A 15,486-nucleotide genomic window follows, 5' to 3' on the forward strand; every position below is an offset into this window, starting at 1 on the left:
GAGTTGATAAATACAGTGAATGTGACAGCAAAGAGCCTGGTTGTTGTGCTTGACTGATCTGCAGTATAGCCCAAGGCTTTGGTTCGGTTGGGATGTGATAATTCCCTTGTGGGTCAGCAGAGCCAATGAATCCCAACACAAAGATAAGGTTGCCATGGGTAGCATAGCTTGAGGTACACAGTTGTCAATGCAATGACCTAGTTGTGTGTCTCATTTCTGATTGTGCTGAAATTTAAGAACTGTAGGAAATTTCAAATGAGAACATTGGTTACCTACATCTTAATCTACCTCAATGTACATCTCAGTCATGATCTGCCATGTTGACTTCCTGTGATTCATCTCATGAACCTGTACCAGCAGCGGCATACAAGGGAAAGGCTGCCAACACCATAAGTGTCTTTTATACTGCACTCTGACTGATCATGCATTTCTGATATTTTTTTTTTTTTTTTTTTTTTTTTTTTTTTTTTTTTTTTTTTTTTTTTTTTTTTAAAAGCTGGCACAGACAGTGTGATAAGATTATTGAAATAATTCATACCACTATATTTATGCCAACACAAAAATTGATACAGCACAGTAGAGAAGCATAGAGTTGTTTAAAATTTTTGCTTTGTCCTTACCTTCCCTCAGTATATGCTTTTGTATAATACAGTGTACATCCAGCAAATAGTGGAACAGTTGGTAAGTCCACATAAGTAATTCTTGTTTTATGTTCTTGTTCGTGTGATAATGCACAAATATGACACCAATGTGCAGAAGATTTTGTTTGCAGTCAGTATGCAACCAGTCAACAGAATATCATCCAATACTTTATATTCACTGTAAGTTTTTTGGGTATCTCATGGTGGTGCAATTTTATTAAACATAGCATCTGTTAAGCCAATTTTCGGTTTAAAATGTTGCTGGTTCTTTAGATTTCTGAAGAACACGTGAATATGTACCCCATCTTGTTGCTGACGCAGACTTACCATTGGATATCCTATTAGCAGTACTTGTAGTGGCCCACTCAAATTGGGACAAAACACTCATGAGCCCACATGGTTTCACCTGTCCAGGCATTCTGTCTATTGAGTTAGTGTAGGATACATATATTGCAATACTTTTGTTTAGACAATGAAAACAATTTCTCCTGCCAAATGCCACGTCTGGTGGTAGGACTAAAAATAGTTGTATACAGATTTGCAAAGCATCAAGTTCAATGGTTTTATGGTTCTAAAAGTGTAATGATTCAAATGTTATGCTGAAAGCCATATTTGCTGTAGCCAAGCAATAGACTGAAAGCTTTCAAAGCAGAGTTCAAAGCACTTCTTGCTGCAAAGTGTTTCTACAGTGCCAGTATACACATTAGCTTGCAGAATGTGTATCAGATGAAGTGCGAGGCCAATTGCACTTCATGATTCAGGCATGAACACAGCTTGTTCCTTGGGTCTATAGCTGTATTCAGTTATTATTAGTGGCTTTTAGAATGGGCTATGCTAAGTTTTGTTTCTTAAAACTGTGATGTGAGCAGAAGGTTAAATTTGTCATGCACTAAAATTGTTACATACATTTTTAACTTGTTTGTGAACTTTCTACATTGTGATGTGCTGCTGAAGACGGAGTTAATATGTTAATGCCTGCATTGGCTAGTGGGAACATTCATATGTGCTGATGTTGAGATCTTTTGTAGAGCTCATCATAATGCAGGACAAGTTGTTACAAATCCAAGGAAATTATTAATACAAAACATTATTTTACAAATAGTTTTGTTGTTCACATTTTATACTTCTTGTTTACTGTTTGCTGTCACTATCTTTGTTGTGTCAGTACATGCATAATCCTGATATGCAGTTACATTAGCCTTGTGGGTGAATATGTCCCGAAGATGTAGTAATTAGGATCACATTGTGTTCCCAATGAAATGTGGAATACTGCATAATTCTATGAAGTATACTATTCCCACATCTATCTGTAGTCAGAGAAGAGTCTCTGTTGGGGATGAAACTTGACAGATTTTGCAGTTTGTAGTAGAGAACAATAACTGGATTTAAAAAAAATAGGTGCCATCGGGGGGGGGGGGGGGGGGCTGATAAAAAAAATAACTAAGCGACCGAGAACTTTCTACTTTTTGCACTAACAAATTTTCGTTACCTTTTTGTCCCCTCCCGGAGAGTAGACGTATCTTTCATATTACTAAAGGTTCAGTCTGTCTATGTTCATTTCTGTGAACAGACCTATATAAAAATTAAAGTTTTATTATCTACTTTGGATCAGAGTGCCAAATGGTTAATCAGTACTCATAGTAATTTCACAAAACTGATGTTTTAAGTGTATCTATATACTGAAAAAAATATAACATGAGAAAAATATGGAGTCCAGTGTTTTCTAAACATTTTTTGTCATCTTCTTTTTGAAAGTTACATTATGAATAAATTAATGCATATAGTCTAATAGCCCCTCTGATCTCTTCTAGTTGTGTAGTATTTGAATTTTATTTCAGGAGCTGCAAGAAGTTGTAAAGTATGAGGAGAACTATGGAGGCATTGTGCTTGACCCAAGTCAGGCTCCAGCTCCCATTCCATCAGTTGTTACTTCTCCAGCACCACCAGTTCGGACATTAAACAGTGATCAGGGCTTTTATTTTCCCATTCGTAATCTACATACCATGTCTCCAAGATATCTTGAAGTTCTGCGCAAGAAAGCACATCTTGTCATGAGGATGCTTGAACATCGTATTGGGCAGGAACTCCTTTTGCAGGTACGTTAATGGTTTCCATAATTATTCATTAAGAGAGAAAAATTGCGTAGCAACTAAAAGCTAACTGGGGTACTGTACATCTGGGATGATCTCATTTATTTATTTTTCTACACATGTTTTTATTTAGCCTACCTATTAAACTGAAGGCCACCCTTTAATAACTCACAGTCATAATTTATTAGTAAACTAAAAAATTGTAAGGGAATAGTAAGTTGTAGGAGTAGTAGTATCAGTTTGCAGTTCTTACAGATATCTATTAGGTGTTGGCATTATTTGTGACAAATAATATGGCACATTTATGGCTTGCTTATTTGTATACAAAACTGATACAAAATCTTGGAGCAAGTAAATTAAACAATGAAGTAGACTGTACCAAGTAAATTAAAACACACATCATCTTGTGCCATTGCATGACAAATTTTGTGTATCTAATTCAGTAATTAAACAATGGAATATCTGAGATGGAATTAAGTGAAATGATTGTGTGGCATTGATGGCCGGAAGGCCCTATCCATGGGATTTTGGCCACCGAGTTGCAAGTCTTATTTCAGGCAATGCCACATTGGGCAGCTTGCGTGTTGGTAGTGGTGATGTTGATGATGATGATGATGATGATGATAAGAACAACACAAGATCCAGTCCATGAGTGGAGCAATTCTCCATCCTGGCTGGGAATCGAACACAGGCTGCTTGATAGGCAAACACGTTACCTTTCAGCTGAGTGGGTGGACCTGAGATGGAATAACAATAATATAAATTAGGATAGATTGCTACTCACCATATAGAGGTGGTGCTGAGTGGCAGACACATTTAAAATGACATTTAAAAGCTCAGCCACAGATGGACCTCGGTGCCCAGAGACGACAAAAGTCACGTGTGTATAAGTTGTGCTTGTATGAATGTGTGAAGAAGGACTTTGTCTGGTAGCTTAGTCTGCTTTTAAATGCACCTATCTGTTGCTCAAATCATCATGTATATGGTGAGAGTAGCAGTCTATACTAATTCCTATACTTCAGTAATTTCATAATTATGTACAGTTTTTCATTGTAATTCCTTGTTACCATCTCCAGGCACTACTTATTAGTAAGCCTGTTTCAGCATGTATATTGTATACATCTACATGATTACTCTGCTATTCACAATAAAGTGCCTGGCAGAGGGCTCAATGAACCACCTTCAAGTTGTCTCTCTACCGTTCAACTCTCAAACAGCACGCGGGTAAAACGAGCACTTGAATGTTTCTGTGCGAGCCCTGATTTCTGGTATTTTATTGTGATGATTGTTTCTCCCTATGTAGGTGGGTGCCAACAAAATGTTTACACAATTGGATGAGAAAACTGGTGATTGAAATTTCATGAGAAAATCCTGTCGCAACGAGAAATGCCTTTGTTTTAATGACTGCCACTCCAATTCACGTGTCATGCCTGTGGCACTAACTCCCCTATATTGTGATAGTACAAAACTAGTCACCCTCCTTTGAACTTTTTCGATGTCATTCTTCAGTCCCACCTGATGTGGATCCCACACCGCACAGCAGTACTCCAGAATAGGGCGGACAAGCATGGTGTATGCAGTCTCTTTAGTAGATCCGTTGCACCTTCTAAGTGTTCTGCCATTGAATCGCAGTGTTTGCTTTGGTCTACCCATAACATTATCTGTGTAATTGTGCCAATTTAGTTTACTTGTAATTGTAATCTCTAAGTATTTAGTTGAATTTGAAGCCTTAAGATTTGTGTTACTTTTCACTTAATCGAAATTTGGTGGCTTTCTTTTAGCTCTCATGTAAATAACTTCACACTTTTCTTTATTCGGGGTCAGTTGCCACTTTTCACACCACAGATATATTGTCTAAATCATTTTCCAGTTTGTTTTGGTCATCTGATGACTTTACAAGACGGTAAATGTCAGCATCATCTGCACACAATCTAATAGGGCTACTCAGATTGTCTCCTACATTGTTAATATAGATCAGGAACAATAGAGGGCCTATAGCACTGTCTTGGGGAATGCTGGATATTACTTCTGTTTTACTCGATGACTTTCCATCTATTACTATGAACTGTGACCTTTCTGACAGGAAATCCAGTCGCACAACAGAGGCGACATTCCGTAGGCATGCAGTTTGGTTAGAAGACGCTTGTGAGGAATGGTGTCGAAAGCCTTTTGAAAATCTAAAAATGTGGAATCAACCTGACATCCTCTGTTGAAAGCACACATTACTTCAAGAATATAAGGAGCTAGTTGTGTTTCACAAAAATGATGTTTTCTGAATCCGTACCGAATATGTGTCAATAAATCGTTTTCTTCGAGGTGATTCATAATGTTCGAACACAGTATATGTTCAAAAACCCAACTGCAAATCGCTGTTAGTGTTAGTGTAATTCAGCGGATTACTCCTACTTCCTTTTTTTGGGTACTGGTGTGACTTTAGCAATTTTCCAGTCTTTAGGTATGGAACTTTCCGTGAGCGAACTTATATAATTGCTAAATATGAGGCTATTGTATCACCATACTCTGAAAGGAACCTGGCTGGTATACAATCTGGACCAGAGGCCTTGCCTTTATTAAGTGATTTAAGCTGCTTTGCCACACCAAGGATATCTACTTCTATGTATCTCATCTTGACAGTTGTTCTTGATTGCAATTGAGAAATATTTACTTCGTCTTCTTTGGTGAAGGAGTTTCGGAAAACTGTGTTTAATAACTCTGCTTTAGTGGCACTGTCATCAGTGACTTCACCGTTGTTACTGCACATTGAGGGTATTGATTGTGTCTTGCCACTGGTGTGCTTTATGTATGACCAGAATCTCTTTGGGTTTTCTGCCAGATTCGGAGACAGATTTTCATTGTGGAAATTATTAAAAGCATCTCGCATTGAAGTACATGCTATATTTCGAACTTCTGTAAAACTTTGTCAATCTTGAGGATTTTGCGTTCTTTTAAATTTGACATGCTTTTCTTGTTGCTTCTGTAACAGCGATCTGACCCATTTTGTGTACCGTTGGGGATCAGTACCATCACGTATTAATTTATGCGGTATATACGAGGGCTATCCACAAAGTACATTGCATTTTAGAATTAAAAATAAATAAAGTATTGGAATTTTTTTAAATTATATACAGATGTAAGCCACACTTAAATACTACTTTTCTACATAGTTGTCATTTAAATTAAGGCACTTATCGTAGCGATGGACGAGCTTGGAAATACCTTCGTCATAAAATTCGGCCGCCTGCGCTTTCAACCACGTGGTTACCTCTTCTTTTGGGACAGAGAGGGTGTGATTTTTGTGGATTTCCTGGAAAGAGGCACTACAATAAACTCTCAAATGTATTGCCAAACTCTGCACAACCTCAGAAGAGCAATACAAAACAAGCGCAGGGGAAAGTTGGGCTCTAAAAGATCTTGCTGATTCACGACAACGCCCGGGCTCACACGGGAAATGCCACTCGTGATGTTCTCGAATCTTTTAAGTGGGAGTTGTTTCGTCATCCGCTGTACAGTCCTGACCTGGCACCGAGTGACTTCCACTTATTCCCAGCAATGAAGAAGTGGTTGGCTATGCAGCGTTTTGATGACGACGCACATCTTCAAGAAGCGGTAACCACGTGGTTGAAGGCTCAGGCGGCCGAATTTTACGATGAAGGAATTGCCAAGCTGTCCATCGCTACGATAAGTGCCTTAATTTAAGTGGCAACTATGTAGAAAAGTAGTATTTAAATGTGGCTTTCATCTGTATATAATTAAAAAAATTTCCAATACTTTATTTAATTAAGAGCATTTTTATCAGCTTTTTTAAATAGATGTACTGTGCGTTTCTTTTTGATGGTTGTAGGTGTTACGGTATTCAGCCTAGCAGCAACTGCCTTGTGTTGCTAATCCCTTTATTCATCATGATACTCCATATTTGTCCAGGATTATTTGTTACTAAGAGGTCAAGTATGCTTTCGCAACACTTCGAGTGGGCTCATGAACTAATTGTTCAAAATAATTTTCTAAGAAATCAGGTACAATTTTGGATGACGTTTTATGCCTGCCACCTGCTTTAAGTGTGTAATTTTTCCAGCATATCGAGGGTAGATTGAAGTCACCACCAACTATAATTGTATGAGTGGGGTACGGATTTGATATGAGACTCAAGTTTTCTTTGAACTGTTCAGCAACTATATCTTGTGAGTCGCGGGGTTCAGTAAAATGATTCAATTAATAGTTTAGTCCAATTGTCAAGTATAACCTCTACCCATACTATTTCGCATGAACTATGTACTTCAATTTCAGTGCAAGGTAAACTAGTTCTGATAGCCATAAATACACCACCACCAACTGTATTTTATCTACCCTTTCTGAAAACTGTTAGATTGTTCGAAAAAATTTCGGCTGAACATATTTGTGGCTTTAGCCAGCTTTCCATACCTATAATTATTTGAGCTTCAGTGCTTTCTATTAGGGCTTGGAGCTCTGGTTCTTTACCAACACAGCTATGACAATTTACAACTATAATACCGATCGTTTCTACTACTGTGTTTTACCTGCCCCCTTTTAGACAGACGTCCTTTCTGTGGTTTCCTGTGATCATCTAACCTAAAAGCTACCCAGGTCCGTGCACACAGCCCCCGCTGCCTGTGTAGCCACTTCCTGTGTGTAGTGGACTCCTGACCTATTAAGCGGAACCCGGAAACCCACCACCCGATAGCGCAAGTCAAGGAATCTGCAGCCTACACAGTCACAGAACTGCTGGAGCCTCTGATTCAGACCCTCTCGGCTCTGCACCAAAGGACCACAGTCGGTTCTATCGGCAATGCTGCAGATGGTGAGCTCTGCCTTAATCTCGCAAGCAAGACTGGCAGTCTTTACCATTTCCGCCAACCACCCGAAACCAGAGAGAATCTCCTCTGGTCCAAAGTGACACATGTCATTGGTACCGACATGGGCCACCACCTGCAGTTGGCTGCACTCTGTACCCTTCATGGCATCCAGAAACACCTTTCCACATCCAGATAACTCCTCCCCCCCCCCCCCCCCCCCCCCCCCCCCTCCGGTATGCACACGGAGTGAACGCTGGCTTCCTTCCCCCTCCTTGGCAGCCATGTTCCTAACGTTGGAGATACAAACTACCAGCAAACCCACCCTCTGTGAATGCCCAGACCTTGCAGGTCGAGAAACTTCCTCTGGAGCAGGGTGGACGACTGCATCCAGCTCAGAGACTTCGTCAGCCACAGATAACACTCGAAACCTGTTCTTCAAACGAACCAGGGAGGCCCTACAATCGGCCCCTTGGAAAGTCTTTCGCTGTCTGCCAGACTTTGGAATGATCCCCCACACAACCACGGGTGAGGGATCAACCACAGTGCAGGCAGGACCCGGGGCGACCACAGCAGTGGACCGATCGGGTGACACATGGGACGTGCTCGACCCCCTCTCATAGCCGTGTGACCCCCCCACTATGCTGCCCCTTGGCGGTGACCTCAAGCTGTGTGTTGGAAGCCAACATAGCATGGAGCTGTGAGTGCAGGGTCAACAGCTTAGCTTGCATCTGTACACAGCAATCACACTGTCTGCATTCATTTTTGGACACTACTGCTATTAAACTGATAATCTAAGTTTTAATTTTTTCATGTGCTGTTATGGAGCTCAAGTAAGTGATGATAGATAGCTAGGTAGTGGGTTTTTCACATTGCCAGCATTTTCTTAAAGGCAAGGATCATACAATTTATTTTGCATAGTTATTAATATGTTGCTTGTCTGCATTGGTTACCATATTGCCATGCACTGCTGTACCCATTGACCCGTTCCTGAGAATATTCCTCTGTTTTGCCAGGTGAAGCATTTTCTTGTTTTGTTACATAAGTTTCTGTAGCTTTCTATTTCCTTCCGCATCTACAGCCATTTGATAAGTAGATTTTTTATCTATCTGCTTAACTAGTTTCAGTAAAGTGTAATTTTTTCACACCATTTAAGATAGGCTTTTTTTTTGTCAAAATGGCAGGTGGCAGAAGCTGTCTATGAGAGCTCAAGGGAGGATTTTAAACTGGGAGGTTATCATATCATCCTATTCTATTTCAAAGATTATCATATCATTACATGTTATGCCTTTGGTAAAAAGGCTAGGTAATGGAATATTACTGCAATATGGATAGGATTTTGTCTTTAATTATTTGCTTGATACAAATGGTTCATAACATCTTTTTGTTAATGAAATTTGGATGTTATTAATGCGAAATCACTCCGCTGCCAAGCCCCAGTCAGTATGGAATGATTAAGAATGCTTTGATCACCTGCCTGTCGCAGTCCAAGGCAACACAGAAGAGATGGGAGTTCATGACCCCTCGTAGTTGTTAAACTGCCTGTGGACACTTATGAGCAACACCTTCAATGAGGACATACTTCAGAATATATAGCTGCCACGCCTAAAACTTAATGCGCAGAAAATATTAACGGTGTGTGTCTTCGGAATATCTGGCTGTCATGCCTACAACTCAATGTGCAAAAAATATTAAGGGTTTGCATCAGCTATCTTGACTGCAGATTGCATTTCAGAAATGTATCATACCTCAAGCATTGCAGCTATAGGCCCACAGATAGATGGCACTCCTGTAGTGATCCTCATGTCTTTCCTAGGACAAATTGCCAAGCTTATGGCACAAGTCACTACTTTGCAAATGTTGTGCTCCCGCCACCAACCACAGTGCCCCCAATTGGCGAGGAGGCACATTCCATTGCCATCAGCAACAAAGATCTGTTGGCATCACAAAAATGCAACCCTTCATATGAAATGGAAATGTGTGTGTGTGTGTGGGGGGGGGGGGGGGGGGGAATCTGTGACGGTGGCGAATGGTTCTTCCAATGTTGCCTATTTGTCATACAGCAATATATGAAGTAGCAGTTTTTAGTAGACACTGGAGCTGAGGTGTCGGTGTATCCAGCTACACATCTGCCATGTCACAGCTGTGATGACCACTGTCTTTTCACCACCAGTGAATCTTCAATCCAAAACTTCCGTTGGGTAACACTATTGCCAGTCTAGGTCTACAACCTTAGTTTGAGTGGCAGTTTATAGTGGAGGATATGGGATACACCATCCTGTGGGCCAGTTTCTTGTCATTTTATGGTCTTTTACTAGAACACTGGTGTCACCGTCTCCTTGATACTACTACTAATTTAACCAGCCAAGAAAAATTATGCTGTATCACTGGTACTACAGTACCTACTATCACAGATGAAAATCCATAGATAGAACCTCTCAAACAGTTCCCAGAATTTGCCAAAGTATTTGTTTGAGTTGTAAATATTTGTCATGTATTCTTGTTGTTTTTCTGTGTGTGTGTGTGTGTGTGTGTGTGTGTGTGTGTGTGTGTGTGTGTGTGTGTGTGCGTGTGTGTGTGCGTGTGTGTGTGTGCGCGTGTGCGGGTGTGTGTGTGTGTAAGTACAATCTAACTTCTGCACCATTTCAGTGCAGTAATGTGTTCATTGTAAATAAGTATTATAGTAGTTGTATTACACGTTTATTACCTTTGAAAGAAATAAAAAAAACTTTTTTTATTTTAAATTCAGTGCATTAGTATTTGTAAAATGATTCTTTCACATAGTGTTCATTAAAAAAAATGACGATCATTCCACTTGGGACCTGTGGAATGGTACATTAGCTTATTTGTTTGAGTTGTAAATATTTGTCATGTGTTTTGTTTTTCTGACATGTTCTACATCCTGGAGGACCTCCTCACTATGGATCAATTGGAATGAAAGTAAATCTAATCTAAACTAAAAAAATACACCCATGCTAAGGTATGTAGAACACACCACGATACATAGCGGACTCACTACCCTAGAACCATCGATCTTTGCACAGCTTCATCAATTAACACCTGAGAAGTGGAGGGTAGTGAAGCAAGAGTTTTTGTCCATGTTGACAAAAGATTTGACAACCTTCAAACAGTAGCTGGAATGCACCACTACAAGCCATACCAAAGAAGAGTAACATATTGCGTCCATGCAATGGCTACCAACAACTCAATCACTGGACAGTCCCTGACATGTGGGACACATTGAACATGTTGCACACAACATACACAGCAAACACATCTTTTCTTTTGTTGACTTGGTATGTGCATATCAACAGTTACCTATTGCTCCTGAAGAAATAGCCAAAATTGCCATTACAAAGCCATTTGGCCTCTTTGAGTTTGTGAGAATGCCTTTCAGATTATGCAACACTGCTCAAACACTCCAACATTCCTGCAATTGCTACCATGCCTGATTTTATGAGAGGTCCCACAGAAAATGGCTTGCCACTAGTTGTTATAATGTGAGTGACTTTGAAGCTCACACGAACTGCTGCTTCAGTACCATTTTCTTCATTGCCATTTATCTGAAAAGTATAAACACATTCCAGTACATGAACTATGCTACATGTTTCTATAACTTCTGTCCTGAGAATGCTTTTTTAAACTTAAATCTCTTGGCATGTCATTCTTAAGTGCGGCCACAAGGTCTTTGCAAGCTTTTCCTTCTATCTACTTGTAATGGGCTGCATGAAAATTTGTATAAAGATGGTGTGTGTTGTAATTCTTAGTAGAATTAAATACTTTGTGACATACAAGGCATTTCAGATGTCCATCCCTCTCAATAAATAGAAGTGTATCCTCCAATTGAGGACCTCCACGACTGATTATAGCTGCCATTGAACATGGCTTGTTGTGTCAGCTTTGGCTTAATGTGGCCAGCGAGCAGTGAATTTGCTTTCCCCCATCAGACGGGCTCCGATTTGCTGCAGTGAGTGCTCTGGAGCATTCCTCCTACCTGGGCCACTGTTGGAACAGCCTGGTCCAAGAAATCTGGCCGATTTATGAAACATATTATTTATGTTGGGGTTGGTTTGAATATTCCAACAGGTGCTCTCTTTCAAACCAAAATCCTTACAGGTTCTAGGCCTCAGCACATCCATGAAGAAAGCACATCCATGTTGCTGATCTTGTATACGGCCAAACAGTATGACTATCAAGTGAAGTCCTTGAGCATACATCTAATGACTGTGTCAGTACATCTGACTTTGTCTCCATGCTGCCATGAGGCCTTATCAGAATAATAATAAGACCTGCCAATAAGATAGGTGTGATAAGCAGTCACATTACGAGAATCAAAACTCTCCTATCCAGCAGCTGGAGGAGTGCTACTACAAGTTCGTAACAAAAGTAACAGTAAACCAAATGTTACCATGACTGAAGGTATCATTATTAGCAGTACTAAAATTAAAATTACAACCTACAAATATGCAGGATCCATCTAAAACAGATATAGACACAACTCCTTTCAGTTTATTTTTGTGACACCTATTCCAGTGAAACTCTTGATTTCTGTGTTTCTAATGTACTTGAAAATAGCAGCACGATAACGTGCATATTGATGACACCTGTAGTGTGACATGGATCAGTAACTCCTTTCACCTGTGCAGCATCCCAGCCTAGTGCACACTGAATCACTTCCCTATCAAACCAGTGCCTACATGTAGGGTTGGAGGGAGAGTGGTGGGAGAAGACAGTACACAATCAGCATGAGAAAGTGATTTTGACAGAAGAGAGAATGCAAAAGGTAAGGTGGGGCACTGGGAAACAAATTAGTGGAGGTTCAGGCTAGGGGGACTGCAAGAATGTAGCATATCCTGAACTCTCACGGTCACCCTGATCTAAACCTCCTTATCTTTTCCCTTCTCTTTTCTGTCCATACCACTCCTTCCCCATGCAGATCATGTACTGTGTTCTCCCATCACTCTTCCTCACCCTCCATGCAATCCAGGCTTTCTCTCTCTCTGTACCTCCCTCTCCCCATCCCCCCACCCCCTCCCCCCTTTTTTCCTGTCCTCTCCCTTACTCTCTCCCTCATTGCCTCCCTCTTCATAATCACCGTCCTCTCTTTTCTTTCCTTCTCCCCCCCCCCCTCCCCCCTCTCTCTCGTATATGCTTGACCATCTTGTGCAGCTGTTGAGCCATTTGGGGAGAGACCTACCTTACACTACCCTGCTACCTCCTCTTTGCATTGCACATCTTTTCCTACCCCTTCCTCACATATGTCTACAAAGGAAACTGTTTTTAATTATTGATAATAATCAATCTTGCCCCTACCGTGAGTGTGTACATTTGGGTACCACCGCGGTTGTGTGTGTGTGAATGCGTATCCTCTCATTAGAAGAAGAGCAGGAGCTGTTTCTGTGCACCAAGTGCCAGTCCTAAATAGTAAGTGATTGCTTTTCCCTTATTTTATTAATATTGAAGTCAACTGATGAGTCATTTCTGTCTTTCTTGTTTTGAGTTCACGGGCTTCTCTTTCATAATTGTTGTTTTGTATCACTTCACCAATGGACTAAAATTCTGTAGACAACTGCAAACATTTTTCAGTGAAGGCATTGACTGTATTGTCTCACAGTGGGATAAATGTGTTAAGAGTTATGGCAATTACTTTTGAAATAATAAACAATCTACTTACTTTTCTCCATTTGTCTCACTTTCATTTGACTGCCCTTTGTAACACTTTGAAACACAGTGAGACAAATAACACTCTGGCCTGTCACTTTGCTTTCTTTGTTTCAGGATAGCCATTATTTTTGTTTATCAACAATATAAGGTAAAGGTAGATTGCTACTCACCGTAAAGATGACTCATGGAGTTGCAGACAGGCACAATGAAAAGACAGTTACACATTAGCTTTCAGCTAAAGCCTTCTTCAGAAAACAGAAAAGGACACACACACACACACACACACACACACACACACACACACACACAAAATATTCATTCATACAAGCAAGGATGCTTCACACACACATGATCCCCGTGTCCGACAGTTCGGATCAGAATGCAACTGTCACGTAGAATGGAAGAAGCAGTCTGGAGGAGGACAGGGAAGGGACAGCAGAGTACAGGTGGGGAGAGAGAGTGCTGCCTGGCAGAGCTCACAGGGGCTGGTCTGCCAAAAGTTGCAGTGTTAGGGGGGGGGGGAGAGGGGGAGGAGGTAGGGGGGCAAGGAGGTGGGGAGGGAGGGGGGAAATGGGGAGTGAAAAAGAAGAGGAGCAGGGAAAAGGAAAGACAGGCAAGTGCGTTGCCAGAGGGCAGCACACAAAAAGGATGAGGGGACGAGAATAGGGAGGAGGTAATAGGACAGAGGTGCGGGGGGGAACTGTTCAGTGGATTGTGTGAGGACAGTAGGTTATTGTAGGTTGAGCTTGGGATAATTTTGGGAGCAGACAGAGAATGTGTTGTAAGGATAACCGCTATCTGCACAGTTCAGAAAAGCTGGTGATGGAGGGGAGGATGCAGATGACTTGGATAGTGAAGCAGGCATTGAAATCAAGTGTGTTATGTTCAGCTGCATGTTGTGCCACCGAATGGTCTTCTTTGTTCTTGAGCACTATGTGGCGGTGGGCATTTGTACTGGTGGAAAGATGGTTTGCAGCCATACCCATACCTGTATAACGTACTATGCGGTGATTGCAGCAACTGCCAATGCTTCTGCCCATATTTCCCCTTCCTCACTCCTCTTCTTTTTTCCTCCCTTCTCCACCTCTGTGCCCCATAGCCTCTCAGTGCTGCACCTATTGGCAGTCTAGTCCCTGCACGCTGTGCCAGACAAGCTCCTCTCTTACCACACCTGTTCCCTGCTATCCCTTCACGCCCCCTCCAGCTTGCTGCTTCTGTTCTACATGACACCTGCATTCTGCTCCAAGCTGTGGGAGATGACGGTCATGTGTGTGTGAGATATGCATGCTTGTGTGAATGAATTTGTGTGTGTGTGTGTGTGTGTGTGTGTGTGTGTGTGTGTGTGTGTGTGTGTGTTTGCTTTCCTGAAGAAGGCTTCGGCAAGAAGCTGATGTGTAACTGTTGTTGTATGTTTTTGCAACTTAATATGTCGTCTTTACATTCAGTAACAATCTACCTTTTTCTTACCTGAGGTACCACATTATGCTCGAGTTCATATTGTTTTAAGATTTTATGATAGATGGATGTCAGTGACATTGGTCAGTTGTTTTGTTCTGTTATCTTTCCTGTAGACAGATGTGACTTGTGCTTTCTTCTAAACTTTGGCCATAGTTCTTTTTTTTCACACAGTAGAATTCTATAGAATTGTGAGCAACAGTGGTCTTATAACATACCCCTGGGCTACACCAGAAGCTACTTTATAGAAACTGGGCCCGGAAGTTTCTCTCCAATAAAAATGACATGCTGTGGTCTGTTTGCTAGGAAGTATTCAGCTGGTCTGATATTCCATACACTCATATTTTGTTCAATAGCATGGCAGGAATTTATCAAACACCTCCCTGAAGTCAAGGAACATGGTATCAACTTGAGTGTCAGTATCTGCTACCTTCTGAGTCTCATGAATTGCCAAAGTGAGCTGGCTTTCTTAAAGTTTTTGTTTGAGGACTCCTTGTTAATTCCTACATAGGAGATTTCTGGTCTTCGGAAAGGTTTTAATATGTGAGTGGAATACATGTTCCAAACAAAACTCCACAACAGGTTGATGCCACTAATATAGACCTATAATTGTGTACATCTCCTTGTACAACTATCCTTGAAGATGGAAATAACCTGCATATTTTTTCAAGTACTTGAAACAATGTTCCTCCAGTGATTTATGATAAGACTGCTGTGCTAGAAGAGGAACAAGTTCTTTTGCATACTGTTCATAGAATTGTACAGTATCACAATGGATAATGTTGGTGTTTTGTTAATTTTCTGTCACAAAATCACTTATTTTGATAT

The 15,486-nt window shown here is 40.9% G+C and overlaps 1 protein-coding gene across 1 annotated transcript in view; it reads left to right on the forward strand.

Moving 5' to 3' along the window:
- Positions 1 to 15,486, forward strand: part of LOC124613240 (transcription initiation factor TFIID subunit 2) — a 116,167-nt gene that overhangs the window by 3,192 nt on the left and 97,489 nt on the right. The window contains exon 8 of the mRNA XM_047141921.1: positions 2,480 to 2,737. Coding sequence (XP_046997877.1) covers positions 2,480 to 2,737 — 258 coding nt within the window. The remainder of the gene's footprint in view (positions 1 to 2,479; positions 2,738 to 15,486) is intronic.

This window comes from Schistocerca americana, chromosome 1 (genome assembly GCF_021461395.2).
Source record: "Schistocerca americana isolate TAMUIC-IGC-003095 chromosome 1, iqSchAmer2.1, whole genome shotgun sequence".
In the NCBI taxonomy this organism is placed as follows: domain Eukaryota; kingdom Metazoa; phylum Arthropoda; class Insecta; order Orthoptera; family Acrididae; genus Schistocerca; species Schistocerca americana.